The sequence below is a fragment of the Hemicordylus capensis genome, chromosome 4 (genome assembly GCF_027244095.1).
Source record: "Hemicordylus capensis ecotype Gifberg chromosome 4, rHemCap1.1.pri, whole genome shotgun sequence".
NCBI lineage: Eukaryota > Metazoa > Chordata > Lepidosauria > Squamata > Cordylidae > Hemicordylus > Hemicordylus capensis.
Window position 1 is genome coordinate 79,497,890 of NC_069660.1, and position 22,589 is coordinate 79,520,478.

Here is a 22,589-nt window from a genome sequence, read left to right on the forward strand (position 1 = left end):
GAGTTATGTCTGAATCTGGCCATGAGAATAAAGTGAGAGCAAATATAAACAGCTGCAAATCGATGCAACTGTTCTGCCTACAGAAAGCTTTTTCTGTTCATGATTCTTCAGCAAGGTGTATGACTGGATCAATTCACTAGTTGAAATTATTCACTGCCTTGTTAAGATCATGCAAGCCACATGGGGGAGCTGTGACATTTGATTGATTAGAAAGGGTTGCTCCAGAAACAGCTTCTGAAGGCCACAGCACGTCTGGGAGTTTGGTTACAAACAATCCTGTCCAGAAAAGGAATAAAGCGCAGCCCAGCAAAAATATTAGTTTAAAAAGATACCAGACACCAGCAATTGTTCCACATAAACCAAGTAATGCATAGTTTTAATTGTAGTGGACACTATACTGTAGTATGTGCACATATTTTCTATATTTTAACTGTGCTATATTAAGTTTAAGCACAAGTTTTGCCAGTGTGAAAGAGGGAATCAGGGACCCGAAGTATTCCCTCAAAGCTTACCTGTTCATGTTCGTTAACTGCTCCAATCAGCTGCTACTTCAATACCATTTTTGTTTTAAACTGGCCATCCTAGCAACAGTGACATCACTGTTGCTAAGATGAAAACTGAGGGGGCGGGGGGAGAAGGCACTGAGGCAGCATCCAATTGGGCTGCATTGAAGAGCAACTGCAATACCAGCTACTGGAGAGGGAAGCACTGAATGTGTGTGAGGGACCAGTCACACTTCCACTCCCTTTTGTGCCTCCCTGAAAAATAGCCAGAGGATGATGCATTTCATGAGGAGAAATGTCCACAAAATGTGGACTCCATTGCAGCTCAGCATTAATTTTAGCCATCCCACCCACTCCAGAACTTTATTATAGAAGAAGTGAGATAAGAGTAACAAAACGATTTATTCTAGTTTCCTCTTACTGAAGATCTTTTTTATATACAGAAACTGTAAAAAAATCTTTGAGCCTTTGTTTACGAGCAGGCGTAGGTGCTGCTGAAATAAAGTTACGGGCACTGGAAAAAACTGGAGAGTCAGTTTGCTGTGATCAGGGAATGAAGCAGTTGGAGAGGTTCTCCCCTCATCAAATATCCTTGATGACATCTTCAAGCTCCTCTTTTGTGTACATGTGGAACTTCATCCCAGGCTCCACCGTTGCAAGCTGCAAGGACAGGGAAAAAGGGTTACACATTTCTATATACACTAGAAAGTGACAGTACTAGACATAGAGCAGACAAATAAGTGTGTATGAAACAAATGTTACTATTGGACTGCCTACACTCTTCCGGCTGGTGGTTCATTCCAGCCTAACATATACCAAATCTGTTAAATAGCTACCTGACACCAAAATGGCTCAGTTTCTTCAGTGCAGAGGCAGAACCAAGAAGCCTCCACCGATTACATCTGGGTTCAGCTTTTAATTTTACATTTCTTTTGTCAGGGTGAACCTAATGGCTTTTATTCTGTAATACATTTGTCCAAGTGTCCTGGAATACAGTGCAGATGGCAGGGGTGGGGAGTGGGAGAGAAGAATCAAACTTTTGCATGAACAGCTGTTCATATGGTATATCTGACTCACACCAAATATTATTGCTGTCATAAAAAGGGAGCAATCTCCAGCATACAAGGTTGGCATTGCCCATTCCAAATGTATGAACTGAGTAACAACTCTTATTTATGTAATTACTAGAATGAAGACAAAAGGGTTTTTATTGTTTACATATCTTGAAAAATCCAAATTACTGAAGATAATATTTCACAGAAGACAGCCAATGAAGATGCAACACTTCTAGCTTTTCAATACCACCACCACATATTTCTATAGGCTCATGTACAGTGACACTTCACAGAATGTGGAGTCCATGCAATCCTCACCTTCTCACTAGGCAGCCAGCCAGGGGCAGCCCAAGGTTCAGTGCAAAATAGTGCCTTGCTCCACACCCCTAGTGGCAGCCATACGCTTTAAAAACCAGTCCTTGCAAGCTTTGAAAATGCAAGTGGAGACAGAAAGAATGAAAGGTTGCCAGCAATCTCCTCTTCTCTCCTTGTGCTTCTTGCAAACTTTGCAGAGTGTGAGGAGAGGTGCTCCTTGCAAAAGGTTGCAAGGGTCAGATCAACCACAGCCCCAAAGAACTGCTCCAATGGCAACAGTGGTGGTGGGCATCTTGCCACCATACTGGTGCCCCAATAATTCACCATCTGAGGAGACAGCCTCATTTTGTTTCATGAAAGGGACACCCATAAAGCCAGGCTTTGCTGAGTGCTATGGCACAGACAGCTGAAGAGGCAGGGGAGCCAGAAGGAAACACCTGTGGCACTAGTAGAGGCGAGTCTCACGACCGGGAGCGAGTTATTGGGGAGAGCAGGCTTAGCTAAGCAGGGTCCACCCTGGTTGCATATCAATGGGAGACTTGATGTGTGAGCACTGTAAGATATTCCGCTTAGGGGAAGGAGCCGCTCTGGGAAGAGCATCTAGGTTCCAAGTTCCTTCCCTGGCATCTCCAAGATAGGGCTGAGATTCCTGCCTGAAACCTTGGAGAAGCTACTGCCAGTACAGGTTGGCAGTACTGAGCTAGATGGATCTATAGCCTGACCCGGTTCCTATGTACCCTTACAGAGGATGATGTTCCTTACTTTCTGCGGTATATGATCCAAAGAGGTGGAAATATAGGAGAGAGGTTTTTTTTGCTTTGTTAAGAGAAAGGGGAACAGGATAAAAGGAGGCAAAAATGGAGTAGGTAGAAAAAAAGGAAAAGAGAAGGATTGAAGAGACTGTCTCTGGAGCAAAATGCAGGTCTAGAAGAACTGGGTGGGGTTTCTCCTTCCCAAGTTTATAAAGCACTAATTTACATAGCCCTGCCCTCCAGAGCACGTGGGAAGGATAAGCCATGTGCGATGTCCTCGTCCAGCAACAGAGAAGCAAGCATTCTGCAAAAGTTAAGTGCTACAGAAATAAATTACTGACCAACCTCCAACTTACACTATCATCTGCTCAAAAGGACTTCTGGATGAGACTCTTGATCAAATTTCTTATCAATCTTTCTGATAACCAGTTGATTCCTCCTAGACTCATACTAGCTCTTAGTACCATCAACTATGCATCCCTTGGCTAGGTTGAGAACTGGAGGAATAACCTTTAGTAGTTTTGCTCCTATCAGTTGGAAACCTTCCAAGTGGTGGTGCTGAGGGGACGTAGAGCCCACCACTGAGTCTGTTTCCCCATGAGATGTACATGTATCATGGCCCTGTAAGCTAGGACCCAAAGGGAAATTTACTGGGCAGCAGTGGATGTTCCTTAAGGACATGGGCTTCAGGGCTTGGCCAGGTGGGCCTTCTAACAGGCATGGGCTCTTAGGCCCTTGCCTGTCCTAATGCCACCTGACTGATCTGGCCTTTTGGAGTCCTGCAGGGCTCCATTTATTTATCTATCATATTTTTATTCCACCTGACATGTACATCTCTAGGTGGCGTACAAAGTTTAAAATAATATTTAAAAATTAGCACAGATTGAAATAAATCTTGTCCCTGTACAACAACATTTAAAAGAAACTGCTGGAGGAGGATGTCTAGAATTTTGGGGTGAGGTGTCTTCAGTATGGTTTTGTCACTCACTTGATTTTTCTCTTTCCCAATGCAGCAAGGTAAGACCATACATGTTCTTCATGCCTGGAGGCAGGTATGGACTGGTTGATGGTGAATAAGCTGAAGTTTAATCCAGAAACCATGGAGATGTTAATGCTGAGGGGCTAGCTAACCTGAGAACTGTCAGATTCCCTGTTCTGGATGATACCACACTCCCACTAAAGATTCAGGTGTATAGTCAAGCTTGTGCTACTGCACCTGCTACTATTCTCGAATTTCTAGGTAGCAACCATGATCAGAAGTGACTTTTAGCAGTTTAGGCTGATTTACTAGCTATGGCCATTCTTGAATGGCCTTGTTACTGCAATTCATGCTGAGGCAACCTGCAGGATGATATACTTTAGTATGCTGAACATAGAACTATCTTTAAGAACTTTAGGAACACAGGAAGCTGGGTTATACTGAGTCAGACCATTGGTCCATCTAGCTCAGTATTGTCTTCACAGATGGCAGTGGCTGCTCCAAGGTTACAGGCAGGAATCTCTTCAGCCCTATCTTGGAGATGCCAGGGAGGGAACTTGGAACCCTCTGCAATGCAAACATGAAGATGCTCTTCCCAGAGCAGCCTCATCCCTTGAGGGGAATATCTTACATGGTTCACATGTAGTCTCCTATTCAAATGCAAATAGGCAAGGGGACAATTCATGCTTGCAACCACAAGGTGAGCTCTCCAAGTCCAGAATGCAGCTGCCTAGTTAGTTACAGGTGGGAGCAGGGGCGTAACTATAATCAGGCAAGGGGAGACAGTTGTCTGGGGGCCCACTGCCTTGGGGAGGGGCCCAGAGGCAAATCACATGACTGACTCCCCCAGCCGCATACCTGCCCAGGCTTCCTTCAGTTGTTTTCATCCTCCGAAATTGATGACCTGGAGCTACCAGAACAGCATTTCTTTCTCTATTACCATTAAATGACTTGCATCGTCCACAATTTACAAAACCTTTAAAAAAATAGTTTAGGACCACTATTTAGCCTCATTTAAGATTTCTTTACTTCATGAGCTGAGCTTCGGGTGGGGGGGCATTTAAAAATCTTGTCTCTGAGCCCACTCCAACCTTGCTACGCCCCTGGGTGGGAGCATATTATTCCACAGTTGGAGCAGCTGTGGCTCCCAGCTTATTCTCAAAGACATTTCAAAACACTGTTTTACCCTTTAACATCCTGCTAACCCCTGCTAACTTGGCAAAGAGGCACCTTTTAACATGGTGATTCTCTTTATTTAGCAGGGGGAGAGTAACTGGCCTTATCCACCTTCAGCACAGTACTTCCAGTGACTGTTGCTGGTATCTATCTTACATTTCTTTTTAGATTGTGAGCCCTTTGGGGACAGGGTTCCATCTTATTTGTTATTTCTCTGTGTAAACCACCCTCAGCCATTTTTGGAAGGGCGGTATAGAAATTGAATGAAGAAGAAGAAGAAGAAGAAGAAGAAGAAGGCGGCTGTGGCAGAAAAAGACCAAAATAATCCCAGTGGTAATTGGCGCCCTGGGTGCAGTTCCAAAAGACCTCGAAGAGCACCTCAACACCATAGGGGTCACAGAAATCACCATCAGCCAATTACAAAAAGCAGCTTTACTGGGAACAGCCTATATTCTGCGACGATATCTATAACAATTGACAATAAAATTCAGCCATCCCAGGTCCTTGGGAAGGACTCGATGTCTGGATAAAACAAACCAGTCAATAACACCTGTCTGACTGTGTAAACAAGAAATAATAATAATAATAATTGTCCTGTACCAAGATTGCTTAGAAGAGCACTTTTCCTCCCTATACATCAAAGTCCTCAGAGAGGACCCTGTTTAGAGCCCATTCCTTGTCAAAGATCTGGCTGATAGGGACAAAGCAGGCCTTCTTCAGAAGCAGTGAATTTAAAAGTTCACCGCTGGGAAGTTCTTTAGAACTCCATCCTCATCTTCTGAAGGTTGGTCAAGACATTTTGGAATGTGCTCAGAAGTTGCAGTGGATGTTCTTTTTATTACCACTCAGCTATACATAGCGACTGTGTATTATTGAATAGTATTCCCCCCTCCCGCCGCCGCCTTGTACTTGCTACTTGATGCAGATAAGCTTAAAAAATCCACACTAAAGAGATCTTGCATTGCTTCAGATCTTAATACAGAAAGTGGTCAAAGTTATGCACGTTTTATTCCCTCTAATTGCCAAGGAACTGCAGCTGAGCCAGGGAAACCCCATTTTAAAGTAAACCATAGTGACAAACAGGCATGCTCTATAAGAGACAGAGGGCTTTTGCTAGAAGTCCTTGTTGAAGGTTCCATAATTTTGAGACTGTGAGTAGTGGAAATTAGCAAGAGATTCTACTGATGCTGTGGGGTCTGTAATACTTTCAAGCAAAGAGGAGATGCATTCCCAGAAGCACACAAGAAGAGAAAGAGAAAATACTTCATTTACAGACCATTCATTTACAGTGCAATCATCTCTAGATAATAAAAGAGAACCTCCATATTTGCTGACTCGCCACCCACAGTTTTGCGTATCTGCTGTCAGGTGATTGACATACATGGGGGAAAACTGGCCCACAAGGGGTTAATTTCGCATATCTGCAGATTGGAGGCAGCCAGAAATGACCAGAGGTCATTTCTGACCACCATTTTGGGAAACAGAGCCATTTGTGGCTCCTTTAAAATCTGTGAAAAATTGGGGAAAAATAACCCCAAATTGACCATTTCTGACTTCTGGGGGGCATTGCTGGATCTATTTTGCCCTTTTAACTCTTTTTCCACATTTCTGGGCAATATTTGGGCCTCTGGAAACCTAACCCCCATGATCCCGTGGCATCAATGATTTAGCATTTGCAATTTCCATATCCACAGTAACTGCGGAGAACCCCCAAGAATACTGAGTTTCTCCTGTATAAAATTCTGATTTGAGGAATGAAAGTGACAGGTCAAGGTAGCAAATTATAATAAAACATCTCTCTGTGGGCATAAAGATGCTAAGATAAAGTTAGGGCTGCTGCCATTTGGGCAGAGGATGCCCGAACGCTTACTTTAAAGCTAACACACATTTCAAGTAGCAATCAAAGCAGCAGAAATAGATATGTTATCTTCAAATATAGCTAGGAGATATAGTGCACTACACAAATAACCAGTCTAAGGTAACCTGACACCTGTGCTGGCATTCCCTTGCTAAGGGCATTGGATGGAAAATGTTTGCCTTTTTTAGGAGTGTAACATACATACCTCAATGTTAGTTGCATTCAGTTTTTCTTCCATAACTTGTTTTAGAATGATAAGGGATGATTTGATTGCTTCTTTCAGTGTCATTGACTATTAAGAGAAGTAATGAAAGTTAGACTCTAAAGGCTGGTGTGCACACAATGATTGCTGTATGGAGGCTGCCTCCATGTGGCAAATCATGTGTGTGCAGCAGTCTACCACATGGATTAGATAACTGTCTCCACATGACTGCAAGACTGAACTGATCTGAAGAAATTAATTACCAATATTTTGCCTGAAAACAATTCTGAGAGATTTTTCCCATACTGTGGCAGTAAATCATTGCTCTGAAAATACCCTTATAGTTGAGTGATGCAGGACTTTGATTTGGCATATTACAGGACAATGTAAAAGAGTTGAGATCATACTGGTTATCATCTACACCTCGATTAGAAGTCTAGCATTAGCACACTGTTGATCTTGGAAGGGCATCTACAGAGAAGTAGTAGCTATACAGTCTGCTATTGCCACAAAGATTTTATTTTAACGTTCTTAATGGTTTATTTCATATCAAGTGTTTCTAAGAAGTCCTACACAATGATTCTTTCAATCCTAACCATATGCCAATTTAGTAATTTAGGTCAACCTGAAACTATACATGTGTTGAAGAAAAAGCAAAACATCTGAGATGGGTGCTCTATCAAACATTTAACTCAACTCTTGTTTTTAAAGCTGGTCATTAGATTTATACTGCCACATGTATAATTTCTGTATCTGTATATTTTTAGCATGCATTCTACAAGCAGATAAGTGACAAGTTGTTCTTGGAGAACTTCATCTCCACCAGAAGATGCCAACCGCAGGAAGATTTTCCTTGCATGTAATGCCCGAATAAATGTCACTTTTGTCCCCCTTTACTTCTGTTCCCCTACCAGGGAAACATAGAAATAAATGCTTAGTGGGACAAACCAAGGCATGCTTTTAAGATCTCATCCTATTACCTTGTGATAAACTTCTTGCAGGGAGCTTTGTGCACCTTCTGAAGCTGATCCAATTGCTCTTGCATCACACTGCACAAATGTCCCAGAAGGATCCATGTGAAACCTACTCAAAGAGAATTTTTTGGAGAATGAGCAGGACATTCATATGGCAAAGAAATTCCACAGAAAATGATACAATATGGCAGTATACTCAGTGACTTCCAGCTATAAGCCAAGGATCAGTGATGTGAGGTGTTAAAGAGAAGGCTGCAAGCCTGACCTCTTGTGGTAAACACACAGCGGGTCAATTCAGACATATCACAGAGCTAGGATTAAATCCTGGCTTCTCATAGTATCTGCTAATCTCAGGAACATGTGCTTCCCCCACTCCCCTTTACATTCAAGGTTTGGTTACATCCAAACCAAGCAATCTTAGTTTGTTCTTAACCAGAACTAGAATTCTTCTGAGCTTTACATGCCAAAGGAAGTGGGAACATGTGCTCCCAAGGATAGAAGACATTGTGCAAGCCAGGATTTAATCCTGGCTCTGTGTTACAGCTGGCCACCAATACAGACTTGATAATTGCAGTTAGTTCAAAATACAGCCCTAGGCTGTTAACTGGGACCAGGCACCCAACATAACTTGAGTCCTGGGATGGAAGTCCTGCTCCCACATAAACCTGCCAATGCACTAAGGCCATCTTTGGAGGTCCTCCTCTGGGTGCCTCTACTGTCTGACAAGAGGCGAGCTGCAACTGGCAAGAGGGCCTTCTTGGTTGTGGTGTCATGCTTTTAGAAAACTCTCTCCAGGAATACTTACCTGTTGCCCACTCATATCATTTCAACATCTGGCAAATATTTCTCTATTTTTCCATGCTTTTAACTTTTTGATGTTTTATACTGCCACCTGCTATTTAATTTTGTTTCAATCATTTTAACTTCTTGATCATATTGTTTTATTCCAATTTTGTTGTCAATCTGGAATTACATGTACTGAAGGGTAACATACATGTGTAAAAAATGAAATTCAAAAAGTAAATTGTATGAACTGAAGTATCAAGGGACTATAGATTCCTTCTCATTATCAAGTCCAAGTAGAAAAAATCCAGATGAACTGCCCTTATATGCTTGCAGTCATTCAGTCTCTTAAAATTTGACAAAATGGACTGAAGACTACAAAGTTAATGCTTTTAATATAATATGACTTAAAGATGCAACAAAGATCCCCCCTCTTTTCTTAGGAAGCTGCCATATACCAAGTCAGACCATAGGTCCATCTAGCTCAGTATTGTCTACACAGACTGACAGTAGTTCCTCCAAGGTTGCAGGCTGGAGTCTCTCTCAGCCCTATTTTGGAGATGCCCGGGAGGGAACTTGGAACCTTCTATTCTACCCGGAGCAGCCCCATCCCCTGAGGGGAATATCTTACAGTGCTCATGTGTAGTCTCCCATTCAAATGCAACCATGGTGGACCCTGCTTAGCAAAGGGGACAATTCATGCTTGCTACCACAAGACCAGCTCTTCTCCAAATGGCACCTAGGCAGCCAAGAACAAACTGGTGTCACTTACTCCCAGTATAAATATCAGTGCTAACACCACTTAACATGATGGGGATGAGGCAAGAGGTGAGAAAGAGGAAGAACACACCACAAAACTCAGGCGCAAAACTCCTAAGCTAATTAAAAATGAAGGTTGATTTGATTTAAATCAAATCAATTTAAATCACAATTTAAATCTCTTCACAAGATTTGATCTTAATGATTTATATCACTAGTTAGGAAAATTCTATTTAATTATTTTCTAGTAAATGTACATTCTTATTATCTAATATAACCTTAATATTCAGAGATGCAGGTTTCATTTTTAGAAGGTAGGTACACACTATACTAAGTACACACTTTTCATAATGCTGTTTCATTCAGGCAACCAGGCCTTGCATTTCTTTGTTGCACGATTTGCATTTTGCACACATGCCCGTCTTACCCACAGGTGCAGGAACTTCATTAAAATATTCCCAAATGGGGTCTCTTTTACAGCCTGCTGCCATTATAGCTGTTTCTGTTCTACAATGAAGAATATATAGGAGAACCTTGCTATTCACAGTTCTGTGTATCCATGGGGTATCTCATTGACACCCTTTTTCAGTATCAGCTGATACGGAGGGATTAAAACCCACATATCCATGGATCCTAGAAGGCCAGAAGTGACTGTAGAGGTCACTTACGCCTGCCATTTTGTCTCAGGTTGGCTCCCTTCCTTACAAAACAGCTCCTTTCCTTGAAAAAATGGACCTCCCCTCACTATTTTTTGCAGTTTTGCCAGGCATTTTGGGGCATTCCTGGGCACATGGGAGGATTCATGGCAACATACAGACCCCAAACAGCATGCCACAGTAAGTTTTTTCAGGTTATTTTGCTGTTTTTTGGACCTTTCCCCCCATTTTCCATCCACCCTGGAACCTAAGCCCCCATTCTTCACAGCAACAGTGACTCGTTACTCGCAGTTCCATTACTTGCTGCAGTAGCCGAGGAACGGAACCCTCACGAGTAATGAAGTTCTCCTGTAATCCAAAAAAGTTTCTTCAGGACTGAATCAATGTGTTCTGTTCACCTGCCCCTGCCCCTAGCATTCATATCCAGGCTCCTCCTCTGCACTCAGATCTATGCCATCCCTCCAAATCTTCTATTCATTTATTGACTGTCTTTGTACTTTGAGGGGGTGGGCAAAGGTGTGGGGGGCATGTAAAACCACCTGAAGAATAGGACTGATCAGGTCTGTTATCTCTCATCCCCATATACTGCTGTTAAAATGTTCATAGAATATAATTAGAAGTTATAACATTCATGATGATTTCTTTGACTGAGATCGTCTCTCTTTGACTTATACAACTTTTCTGGAAGAACATATGCTTTAAATGGATTTAAAAGAGAAGAAAAGGTTTTAAAGAAAAGAAACTTAATTTGCATGTGTGGTTACCCCTGGACTGTTTTCACGGGGGGTGGAGGTGGATGATTCTCCTTTGCTTTCTCCCTCTGAATGTGACAAAAGCAAATCTCTCACTCGCACAGTTTAAACTGAGCAGTGTTCCCTGTGAAATTCAGGAAGGCTTGCTCCTTCAGAGAGAGCTTGGAACTTTGAAGTGAGTAGGGCTTCTGGTTACAACCGCTCCCCCAACCCCACCTAAGGAATGCCATAGCAGACCAGAGATATTATGTTACCAATGGCTCTGCCAGTCCTTTTGAAATGGCTATTTGCACCCTCCTCCTAGTCACTCTGAACTTTCTGAATTTTACCTATTCAGATATTCAGGATTCATTCATTCAGGACGCTGAACACAGATCTATGGAATGAGAGTTGACAATCTTATACTCCAATTTTATACATAAGCACAACTGCAATGCCAGCTCATGCCAACATAGCTACAGAAGCCTCTACTGAAGTAAAATCCATCATACTATGTGGCCTGTCAATTGCAATACCACAAGTTACTGCACAGTATCAGGAGCACAAGGTTGCACCACTACAGAACATTGCTCTTGAACACACACACAAGACAGAATAAAGAAGTAAAGGCCAAACTTACAGCTGAGGTCCCTTCTCATCAACTCCTCCAAAGAGTAGTGCCACACCAAATGGCCTTGACTAGAACAAAATCACAGGAGGTTCAGAAGTTTAATAACTGGATAAGGCAACTGCCAAGATACATTTTCAGAATATAATCTGCAAAGGGACTTACTCACCATAGCACCTGGATCAGCATCTTCTTCTCCAAACTGTAATGCTAAGTTGGACACTGCCTGTGTCACACTTTCTACAGTCATGATTTCATTGTATGTAAACCAATGATTCTAATACAAAAAGAGAGAGATTTATGCACCTCATTTCTCACGTCAGCTTTTACACACACACGATATACTTGAGCCAAGGTTCTGACCAAACAAAGATTCTTTAAATCTTACTCTTCAGACTAGCAATCACCAATTCCTTCAGCTTTAGTAGCTAAATCCTCTCTAATCATGTTGTTATCAGCTCCATCCTATAAAAGCAGCCTAGTTAGAGAGACTTTACCCCACATGGCTGAAAATCATGGTAGGCACTTTGCCACCTTGTAAAAAATGTGAGGATGCCCCAGAACGCTGTAGGGAATTCTCTAATTTGGTGCTAGGAGTGGTCCCACTAGGTTAACAGAGGCAGACTACCTCACATGGCTTTTGGCCTAGACACCACCTTTCCTCAAGCAACATCATTTGGAAAGCAGTGTTGTGCAGGCCAAAACAACCCACAACAGCCCATCTCTCACTTGACAGATGTCCCTTCTAGAGCAAAAGAGAAGCATCTTCATAGCTCGAAGGGGATTTCAATGCCAATTTCAATGTTCTGCCAGAAAGGGGACACAAAGAATTAATGCAGCTCATAGGCTACCAGATGGGCATTCCTGCTTAAGATAGCTGTGTTTCATCTAGCCCAGCTACCTGACCCACAACAAAATACTCTGGCATTACCACCTACTTAGGGTTCCTAGTCACCAGTCTAATCGCCTTTTTAAAAGTAGGTTTCACATAGGCCAGGCCTGCTCAACTTAGGCCCCCCAGGTGTTTTTGGACTACAACTCCCATAATTCTCAGCCACAGCAGCCAATAGCCAGGGATTATGGGGATTGTAGGCCAACATCTGCAGGAGGGCCGAAGCTGAGCAGGCTTGACATAGGCTATGGTTTAAATAACCCAAATGAATCAGCAAGGCTGACTGTCTGGGTCCCAACCATGGAACTGGCAGTGTGGTTGGATCATTCAAGCATTCTCTCAGCCACATGGGAGCCATTCACAGAAAAAAAAGCTCTCATGGAGTTAAATGACTTTAAAGGGCACCTCAACCTTTTCTGAAAACACCCAAGCCAATAGGTTCCATGGTTTGGATGTTTTGAATGGATGGTTTTATTCAAAGCACACTCCCCTTTGCAAGCAGGGCCCTGAAAGTTATGAATGAGACAAGAAGGAATGATCTGGAAATTAAGGGCTGTGCCTTATATTGGAAGATGTACACTTGGCTCTCATTAAGCCAAACCTACTTGGATAGCATCTTTGGCCATTTCAGAGCTTACTCGTTTCCTACATCATTTCCCCCTTTACCCAACAGGATATACCAGACAAAAGTAACATCAAAGTGCTTTGAGACTTATGCTCAGAACAATGAGAGATATCCAAGAAGCTTATAAGGATATGTTCTCTCTCAGAATTGCTATTAAACTGAAGTTATTCCAATACACAGGTTAAAAGATATGTTCTTCTTGCATCATTGGACAAGAGAGATGAGACTTTAGAGAGCTTCAGGTTGCTCTCTAGTCAGCTCTACTGTCATTTTTGTTATCCTCTGAATCGGTTATCCTCTGACAATTTTTAAAAAGCACTTGAAAACCCACCTCTTCACCCATGTTCTTGACTTTTAGACTTTCTAAATTGTTTTAAGTTTTTGTGTATGATTTAACTTGTTTTATGTTACCATAGAGATGAAAATTTGATGCAGTGTACAAATCAGATAGATAGAAAGCAAACATGCTAGCAAAAGTAGAGTAGAGAGATTTGCTATAGGTCAGCATTTAAGTGTTACCTGTGTCTCAACTCTTGCTTTGTCAATTAATGTCTTTGCATCAGCTATCAAGCCACTCATTGCACAGCCTGAAGAAAGATAGATACAAACAAGTGTTAGTCATCAACCAGCCTTCAGCCCACTTTCCAATGAGAAAGCTTCAACTTTGCAATAAATTATATTTTCCCTACATCACACTGAAGATGTGTTCCAACCGTTGGCAGCCAAAAGAAGTGAATAAAATCCAAATCTAGTGTGAAGTAAAATGCTAGCCTACAAAAATGCTAGACCAAATATTGATGCAAGGAATTATCACACAGAGCAAAGACAGTAAATAAACTAGCATCTTCTCCTTCTTGGGTCAAAAAGTTATCAATGTTTCCTTTAGCACAGAGCAATGAAATCTGGACAAGAATCCAAAGCCATAGAAACTATTTGGGAGAACATATTGATATTGCTCTTGATGGGCAGTGATTATTTTTTCTGGTACAGTTGTCAAGGGTACAATAAAAGACTGAGATGGCAAATCAGATTCTGTAGTAACTCTCTCAACTTTTTGACCTCAAGTGTAATTAAGTAAAGACACTCATTAGAATCTGAAGAGTACAAAGCAGACCCATTTTAAACTGAGATTATGCTCCATGCACGCCCATGGAAGGTGTACTACAAGTCAAATTGCCACAAACATAGATACTGTAACAAAGCAGTTTGTCAGACCAGGGTTTCTTAACCTTGGGCCCCCAGATGCTTTTGGACTACAACTCCCATCATCCTCAGACACAAAGGCCATGTCTGGGGATGATGGGAGTTGTAGTCCAACAACATCTGGGAGCCCAAGGTTAAGAAACCCTGTGTTCGACAAGACATCATCCGTTAGAGAAACATGATAGTATCAATGTTACATGTTTAGAGCCAACTAGAAAACCCTAAATTGCCTGTCTTCTACTCATTATAGCACCCAGAGAACAGTAGATATAAGGGGGAAAATCAGGATTAATACAGGGAAAGGGAAGTCCATAGAGAATAAAGTCTCAGGGGCAAGCTCCAGTTTTCATCAGCAGCTTTCGTTGGGGATGTGTGCGTGCCTATGTGCAAGAAGGTGTCTTGAGCATAGAGGACAGGCTAACATTAGTAGTCCAATCAGTAAGCTTCCAGCACAGAAGCTGGCTGGGGATCAAGCATTTACATTGCAATTCCCTATCCTGTGAGTTCTAAATTTGGGGACAAGGCTTCACTACTGAGGTCAGACAGAAGCAGGTTACAGCTGCTGCTTCCTACTCCTGCAACTATGTCCTGCTGGCCTGGAGCCCAGAAAACCAGTTACCACTACCACTCAATATTAACCTCCCACCAAGAAAAGAATCAATAAGTTCCACACATCACTCTGAAGAATATATTTCAGGGTGAATTTCTCATTAAGTGACATGCAGAGGGAGATTTTTATTCATACATATACTGTAATTACACAACAGTATTTATTGTTGGATGAATGCTTTCATTACTCTTACCTATGTGAGAATCTATTTCTACAATTTTCTCAATACTGCTGGGTTCCATAAGTGGAGAAGTGATCCTCTTTTCCACGGCCAGACAAACCCCTTCAGATGTTTGAATTCCAATTGCTGTGGAACCAAGCTGGAATAAAAAAAAGAAAAGAAGAGTAAGAAGAAAAGATCACCAAACAACTTTTGAATTTTCATAAAATTTTGTATCTGGTCTATATACTTGGAGAGATATGACAAGATCCAGAACACATCTTTTACTTGCAGAACAAACTAAAAAGCCCCAACAGTTTAAAAAAGCCTGGCAATTGAACCACACCATGTTGTTGAAGCATTCAGTAACACCCTTTTGAGGATATAATGTGTCCCTAAAAGTTATGATTTTCCAATTTAACTTCAGAAGGAACTGAACATGTCATCTTACCATTCTGCTTTGCAAAGCAACTGAAAAGGTTTCAAGTCCCTAAGCAATGTGCAAAATAGGAGAGACTCATGTTTCACCAATATAACTTGCACTGGTGTATCCACAGAGTAACTACTCTTATTATCAACTTCAATCCAATCTAACCAAATAGAGGTTGACTGGACATCACTTTATAAAAGTTCATGGCAGATGGAGCTTAGATCCAGGTTTGTCATTACTCCTGGCAGATCTCTCTCAAGGTCAATTAACACAAAGTCTGTGTTTTAAATTCAGTTATATTAAATGAGCCTTTATAACAATCTGCTTTAAAATATCTGAAAGCAATACACAAAAACAGTCACATCTACTTGATTGATTGACTGACTGGATTTTTATACCACCTTCCTAATTTGGCTCAGGGTGAAACCGTGATCCTTCTAGTCAAACACCTTGAGGTAAAGTTCACTTTTCTAATTACCCAGGACAAGAAGTGATTTCTGAGGTCAAGCATTCTAACATGCAACAATAAGCCATATACTTATAGCCTTGGCTCTACAGCTGCTGTTCAACAACTTCCATCAGTCCCAGCTGCAATAAATTGTGGCTTGAGATGATGCAAACTGAAATTCAACAACAGGTGGAGAGCCAAGGTTGCCTACCATTGCCATATACATTCTGAGGTTGCCTTACCTTGCCATATACTATTGTGCAAATTACCAATTTTCAGTCTCTGTCAACCAAGTTACATGGATATTTACTTTTCATGTCATGGAGGAAAAACATTCTGCCCAGTAACTACAAGCCCTTGTTTCTAGAAAGGGTACTAAAGTCTTCAAATAAGTAACCTTGTTTTGTGTTCCACAACTATATCGGAAGAGCCAAGCAGCAATTCTCAGTTACACAATAGAAATGTGCATGGAACCGGGAGGGAGAGGTTTGAAGGGGTGGGGGGGTAGGACTTTAAGGGCAGGGCGAGGGTGCACTTACCCCTTCCCACCTGTGGTCCCTCTAATTTTTCTCATATCTGTGTGGAATGAGTTTTGTTCTGGGCAGCAGTATCAAGGCAGTGTGTGCGCACATTCATTCAGAATAGGGCCTTCCTGATTCAACCTCAGCAGGATCTAAAATGAACTGAGTGGACATCCAAAAACTTGTGAGCGTGCACACATGCGCACGCCTTAGAGGGAACAGTGCCACCCCTGCCGGCACTAGATTCCTGTAAAATCCCTTGGAGCGGCAGCATACCTCCCTGCCACCCCTTCCCCTCTTCAGCCAGAAGTACCGAGAATGTGTGTGAACATTGGGGGCGCGTGCACGTCGCGATCAAATGCAAACCCCTCTGACTGCGCAAGGTGCAGACGCACGTGAGCACATGTGCCCAGTACTTCCGACTGAAGTGGGGAAGGGGCAGCTGGGAGGTATGCTGCCGCCCCAAAAGCTTTTAGAGAATCTAGTGCCATCGGCGAGAGGGGTACGTGCACCCTCCCCCGCCATTAAAGTCTCCCCCACTGCTGAACGTTGGGAGGCCCGTATAAGGGCCTCCAAACAGGTTCAGGCACATTCATATTACATGACTGCCCTCCTAAAATGTAGTGCAAGAGGTCAGGGATTATGCTCTTAGATAGAATAAAGGCTCTATTCTGTTTCAAACATGTCATAGCAAATAGTGAGCATTTATAGAAGACAGAGTTTATACATTTTTATATAAAACAAATTCTGCCCTCTCAGAAGAGCTTCATCATGTTCCCTCCCTTAGGGGTTTTAAAAGATCTTAAAACATACTTGTTTGGTGAGGCTTTTTAATGTGTTTTACTACAGAATGATGGGTTTTTAATCAGCGCTCAGGAGTCTTAGGCCCAATACTCCTAAATGTACCCTCAATGGCATGGGATTAACTACATCCAAGAGCTGAAGCATCCAGCTCTCACAACTATGTTCACTCTTTTCCCTTCAGTAACTGGAGAAAAATAAATGTGAGTTGGCCTTTAGCTTAGTGTAGGATGAAAAACCAGAACTGCAGCCTTAAATGGCCAATTCTGCCGATCTACCAGGGGAAACAGATCAAAATTATGCAAACTACATAAAAATATCGTCTAATCTTCAGCTGGAAAAACAACAACATATCTGAAACATCTCTCCTAATGTAGCAAGTTGTTTTGGGCCCCTATTTATTATACTGTATTTATATACCACTCAAATGACCAGTGTCCTCAAAGCAGTTTACAAAAAGAATATTAAGAGGAAGGCTTTCACCTGGTGCCTAAACAAATACAAAGAAGTTGCCAGATGAATGTCTCCAGGGAGGGTATTCCAAAGATGGGGGCCAGAATAGCATAAGATGATGGTATGCAGTAGGGATGTGCACAGAACCAGTTCGGAGGCCCTTTATGGGCCTCCGAACCAGTTCAAAGAACCGCCAGTTCAAGTCTCACTTTTAGAGTGAGGGAGAGTGCACTTACCCCTCCTGCCACTTTCCTCCCGCCGGCGTCCGTTTTCATAAAAGCTCATCAGGGCAGTAGCGTACCTCCCTGCCACCCTGTTGCCCAGATATAACCAGAAGTCCCCAATGCGCCTGTGCGCATGCCCACACATGTGCCATCGTACACAGGCACGTTGGGGACTTCCGGTTATATCCGGGCAACCGGGCAGCAGGGAGATATGCTGCCGCCCCGATGAGCTTTTACGAAAACAGACGCTGGCGGGGGAAAGCAGCAGGAGGGTAAGTGCACCCTCCCCCGCTCTTAAAGCGGCACCCCCACCGCCTTTGAGCCTCCCCGCCGCAGTTCCGTGCACATCCCTAGTATGCAGTCAGCAAAGAAAAACTGGAAACTCTGTCTGTAGGCAAAGCAGGTAGATGCCAAGACAGACATTTTCTCTGGCCACAGGAAGCCCCTGCTAAAGTCTTAAAGCCTTTAGCTGCTGCTACCATCAGTGTGTTGGCCTGATCAATGCGTATGACGCTGACTGGGGCTGCTGGGAGGTACACTGCAGCTCCAAGTCAATGCTTTTGGGGAGAGTACGACCTGGGGGGAAAGCGGCAGGGGAGGGATGGGCACCCTCCCTGCCCCTTAAAGTTAACCCCCTGCCTCCCGTGAGTGCATGAACTAGGTTGTGCACATCCCTACTTACTTTGGAGTCAACATGCATAGGAGCAAGCTGTGAATGAATTTTGTTTTTTACAAAAATTAAATGTGCATGCAATGGGATACAACTGTAAACAATCAGTTCCTAACCAGAGAAGCTACTATAATCAGGACTGCTCATAATCTATCTTCTTTCAAATTCTATACTCCAAATAAATCACATTTTGTATAACACTGCTAAATTATATAGCTGAATCTGATCCTTGTTTTTAAGTTTTGCCATTGCCTGCCTTATAAAATAGCTTAAGGTGCTCTGCTTACAAAATACTTCAAATACTTATAGTACCTTTATAGCTTCAATGGCATATTCCACCTGGAATAATCTTCCCTCTGGAGAAAAGGTGTTCACACCCCTACAATTGGAAGAAAAAAGTCAAACTTAGTACAATTCTAGATATAATTCCTCAAAAGTGCTCCTGGTACTACATCATATAAAATAGGCAATTTCCAAAGGTCTACTTATTCTAGTAAAATAATTGTATAATTATTAATAATTTAATTGTAAACCGCCCTGAGCCATTTTGGAAGGGCCATATACAAATCAAATCAAATCAAATCAATAACTAAATAACTAAATAAATAAGATAGAACTTGGAAAGGCAAGAACTAAGCTTATTTGTTTCAGTGTGTGCTTGCAGAAATATCAATTCCTCAGCACAAATACAAGTCAACATTATGGTAAAATCTGGCTATTTGGAAGATCTGGTTCATCAAGCAATGTATTGTGTGTGGGGGTGCTTGTGCCATGGTCTCCAAATCCACAATTATTATTTCTCCAAGAAATGCTTTGTCACCTCACTCACAAAAACAAAACACTGACAGGATGGAAAAGTCAGGTACACAATGGGAAAGGTGGTACATTCCTATTCATTCTTCAGTAAGAATCCCAATAAGATTCTTCCAAATATATATTTGCTAAGAAAACTCCACTTACAAACGTAAGTGTTAAGTTTGTTAGATAACTTTAGAAACCACTCCACAATTTAACTCTATTTTATTTTATTTATTTTTTACATTTATATCCCACTCTTCCTCCAAGGAGCCCAGAGCGGTGTACTACATACCTAAGTTTCTCCTCACAACAACCCTGTGAAGTAGGTTAGGCTGAGAGAAGTGACTGGCCCAAAGTCACCCAGCAAGTATCATGGCTGAATGGAGATTCTGAACTCGGGTCTCCCTGGTCCTAGCCAGTACTCTAACCACTACAACATGTTGGCTCTAGATATTTACTTTGTTGTGGAACTCACCATCCACAATAGTAGCATCCAGACAAGTACTTCCATGAATGGAAAATGCTCTGCTTGCACAAGGGAGGGTGGGGCAATTTTCACCAACCCTCCCTTGCCTTGACCCTTGTGCCCCATCCCCAAATCTACTCCAGAGTGGCTTCCAACCCTCAGGAAATATTTTCAGGGACACAAAGGCTGCAGAAAGAATAAACAGGGCTCAGTGCAAGTAACTTCTTGTACAAGCAGAATAGCTTCAATTCATGCAAGTACTAATCTAATACTGAGGGCCAGCGTGGTGTAATGGTTAGAGTGCTGGACTAGGACCAGGGATACCTGAGTTCAAAATCCCCATTCAGCCATGACACTTGCTGGGTGACTCTGGGCCAGTCACTTCTCTCTCAGCCTAACCTACTTCACAGGGTTGTTGTGAGGAGAAACTTAGGTATGTAGTACACCACTCTGGGCTCGTTGGAGGAAGAGCAGGATATAAATGTAAAAAATAAAAAATAAAAAATAGTTGTTCCACAATTTACAAAGTCCAGAGAGCTGTAGGGGATATTTGGAAGACACCGGCATAAGGATTTAATGTAATGGCAGACTGAACCCTACAAAGTGAGTTGCAAGTTTTGTAATCAGAACTCTGATTATAGAACTGCCCCATTTGGGTTAATCCTTCTATTTCATATCTTGAATAAGGGACAACCTCCTTCTCAATATTCTCCATCAAAATCAAGACTAGCTCCAGTCCCCTTTGGTGCTATATACATAATTACCAAGAGACTGCTCCACAAACTACAGAACTCACTTTCTCTGGGGAATTTATCAGGTCCCAATCATTTTTCAGAAGCAATACTTTCTTGGGGCTGGCACCCAAGCAGAAAATATTGGAATATGACAAAATATAAACCAAATTCCTGAAGTAGATTTAGACAATGTGCCTCCCAAATTGTTCTCTTTCCCAGATGTATCCTAGATTTAGCAATGAAAATTTGGTAACTACTGCATTAATTTCACAGGTTAATACTGAGTTGCCTAAGAAGTATACAAGTGTTATACTTTCTGCATAAATGATCCCATTTACATAGTTGTTACTATAAACAAAGTAGTTCTAAGCTGGCATACTTAACACTGAAGAGTGTCATTTAGCTTGAGCCAATAACCATTCATAAGCTCTTCCTGATTCTATGTAACTGGAAACAAAAGTAAAAGCTTTAAGTGCCATCACTATGACTAAGGAAATTGGCTAAGGCCTTGCCTGCACAGTAAGACGCTCAGACAATACAAAACTGCAACACCATTTCATAATACAGTTTAGCTCCATCTGCCATCAACAGGAACAATCTAAAACTTTGCCAGTATCAAAGCTATTAATTGCTATCAAGTTAACCTCATTTAGTAACTTCTAAGGACCAAGCTACCTGAGAAATGGATACAAGTCCCTCAACTACAGCTCACATGTTCCTTGTGCCCAATACCAAACATGCATACTTAAGGCAACCTGGAATTCAGAAGTTACACAAATACACACTGATCACCACAACCTGCTCTTCATCTTTTTGGCTGTGTATTACACAGCCAGAAAGATGATGAAGAGCAGGTTGTTGTGACCAAGCTGCAACATCAATTCTTTTAAGAAGTTGCCAGCTTAGGTAAAGCCTTGAAGTTTGCAATTTAGGCTTAGTAACTTTTTGCTCTTTCTACCTGGTTGGGTAAAAGGAGTTAAAATGGACAAAAATCAAACTCCAAACGAGGGGAGGAGTTTGTGGGTGCCTCAGCCTGCGGTAGGCAAAAGATGGGCACCAAGATTCCAACCATATCTACCTAGAGATTAAGCTACCTGGAGGTGAGGATTCAACAGGACCTCCGCCTCAAGTGAGTGCGTTAAGCACAGAGCTTACAGTACAAGCCTAAGAAACCTCCAGCCACCCCCTCTTTACTCTACGGAAGAAAAAGATCGTTCCTGCACACTTGTGCAGAAAAACGGGCCGAACCGCCCGCCTGGGTCTCCAGGCAAGAGGCAGCGAGGAGCAAGGGGCACCCAGAAACCCCTCTCTAGGCCTTTCGGACAGGAGATAGCGAGCTTGGATAAAGGGGTGGAGAAGAGCGAAGAAGAAGGCAAGGCTCTGTCGCCCACAAGGGCAAGTTACGGGCATCCCGTTCAGCAAACATTCGGAGGCCGAGGCAGGCGGCAGTGACTCAGCCCCGGACCAGGCCCAGGCCGCGCTCCCTTCTATCTTGCCTGCACTCACCTGTCGTACTCCGAGCGAGTGAGGAACATGGTGGCGGCAGCTGTTGCAGCACCGGTACACAACGGAACGCACGCGGGACACGGAAGTTGAGGGTCCGGGTTCGAGTCCCACTCTAGGCCGGGATGGCTGAGGCCCTGTCAGCACAGCACCCGGTTTCACACACCACTACGTAGGGCGCATGCGTGGAGTACCGCGCCGTTCACTTTGCGTCGCATTGACCAATAGGGCTCCGAAGCGAGAGCTTACAATGACGTCGTGTAATTGGTCCTGGGGACACTCGTACTAAGCATTGATTGGCTGATGGTTGGCACGGTCTATTGGGGACACCAAGCCCGCCCTTTGTTGTAGATCCCAGAGAAGCGTAGGAGGGTTCAGCAGCAGAGTAAACGAAGAATACGATTAGGTGTTGGTTTGTCTGGGATCGCTTAGAGTATTTCTCCCACTCCAGCCCAGTTTTAGTTATAGTGAGGCGAGGATATCTCCTTCGTGGGAACATGTTAAAAACATCTCAAGCGCGCATTTGGATATGCTTGTAGTGAGTCAAATAAATCAGTACACGCATCTTTCCCCGAATGGTTCATTCCGAGCCTGGCAGTGGCATTCTAGATTCTCAGCTAGAGATCATCTTTCCTAGCTTTGCTACCGAAGATATTTTAACTAGAGATGCCAAGGAAGGA

At 42.7% G+C, this 22,589-nt stretch overlaps 1 protein-coding gene across 1 annotated transcript; it reads right to left on the minus strand.

Annotated features, from left to right (window-relative positions):
- Window positions 1-886: 886 nt before the first annotated feature.
- PSMA5 (proteasome 20S subunit alpha 5) lies at window positions 887-22,091 on the minus strand. Its single transcript, XM_053251080.1, has 9 exons — window positions 21,913-22,091; window positions 18,721-18,787; window positions 14,895-15,021; window positions 13,408-13,475; window positions 11,541-11,648; window positions 11,384-11,442; window positions 7,821-7,923; window positions 6,844-6,930; window positions 887-1,163 (listed from the first exon to the last, which is right to left on the minus strand). The coding sequence occupies exons 1-9, from the start codon at window positions 21,939-21,941 to the stop codon at window positions 1,086-1,088; spliced, it is 726 nt and encodes a 241-aa protein (XP_053107055.1). The 5' UTR covers window positions 21,942-22,091; the 3' UTR covers window positions 887-1,085.
- Between the last annotated feature and the right edge of the window lie 498 nt (window positions 22,092-22,589).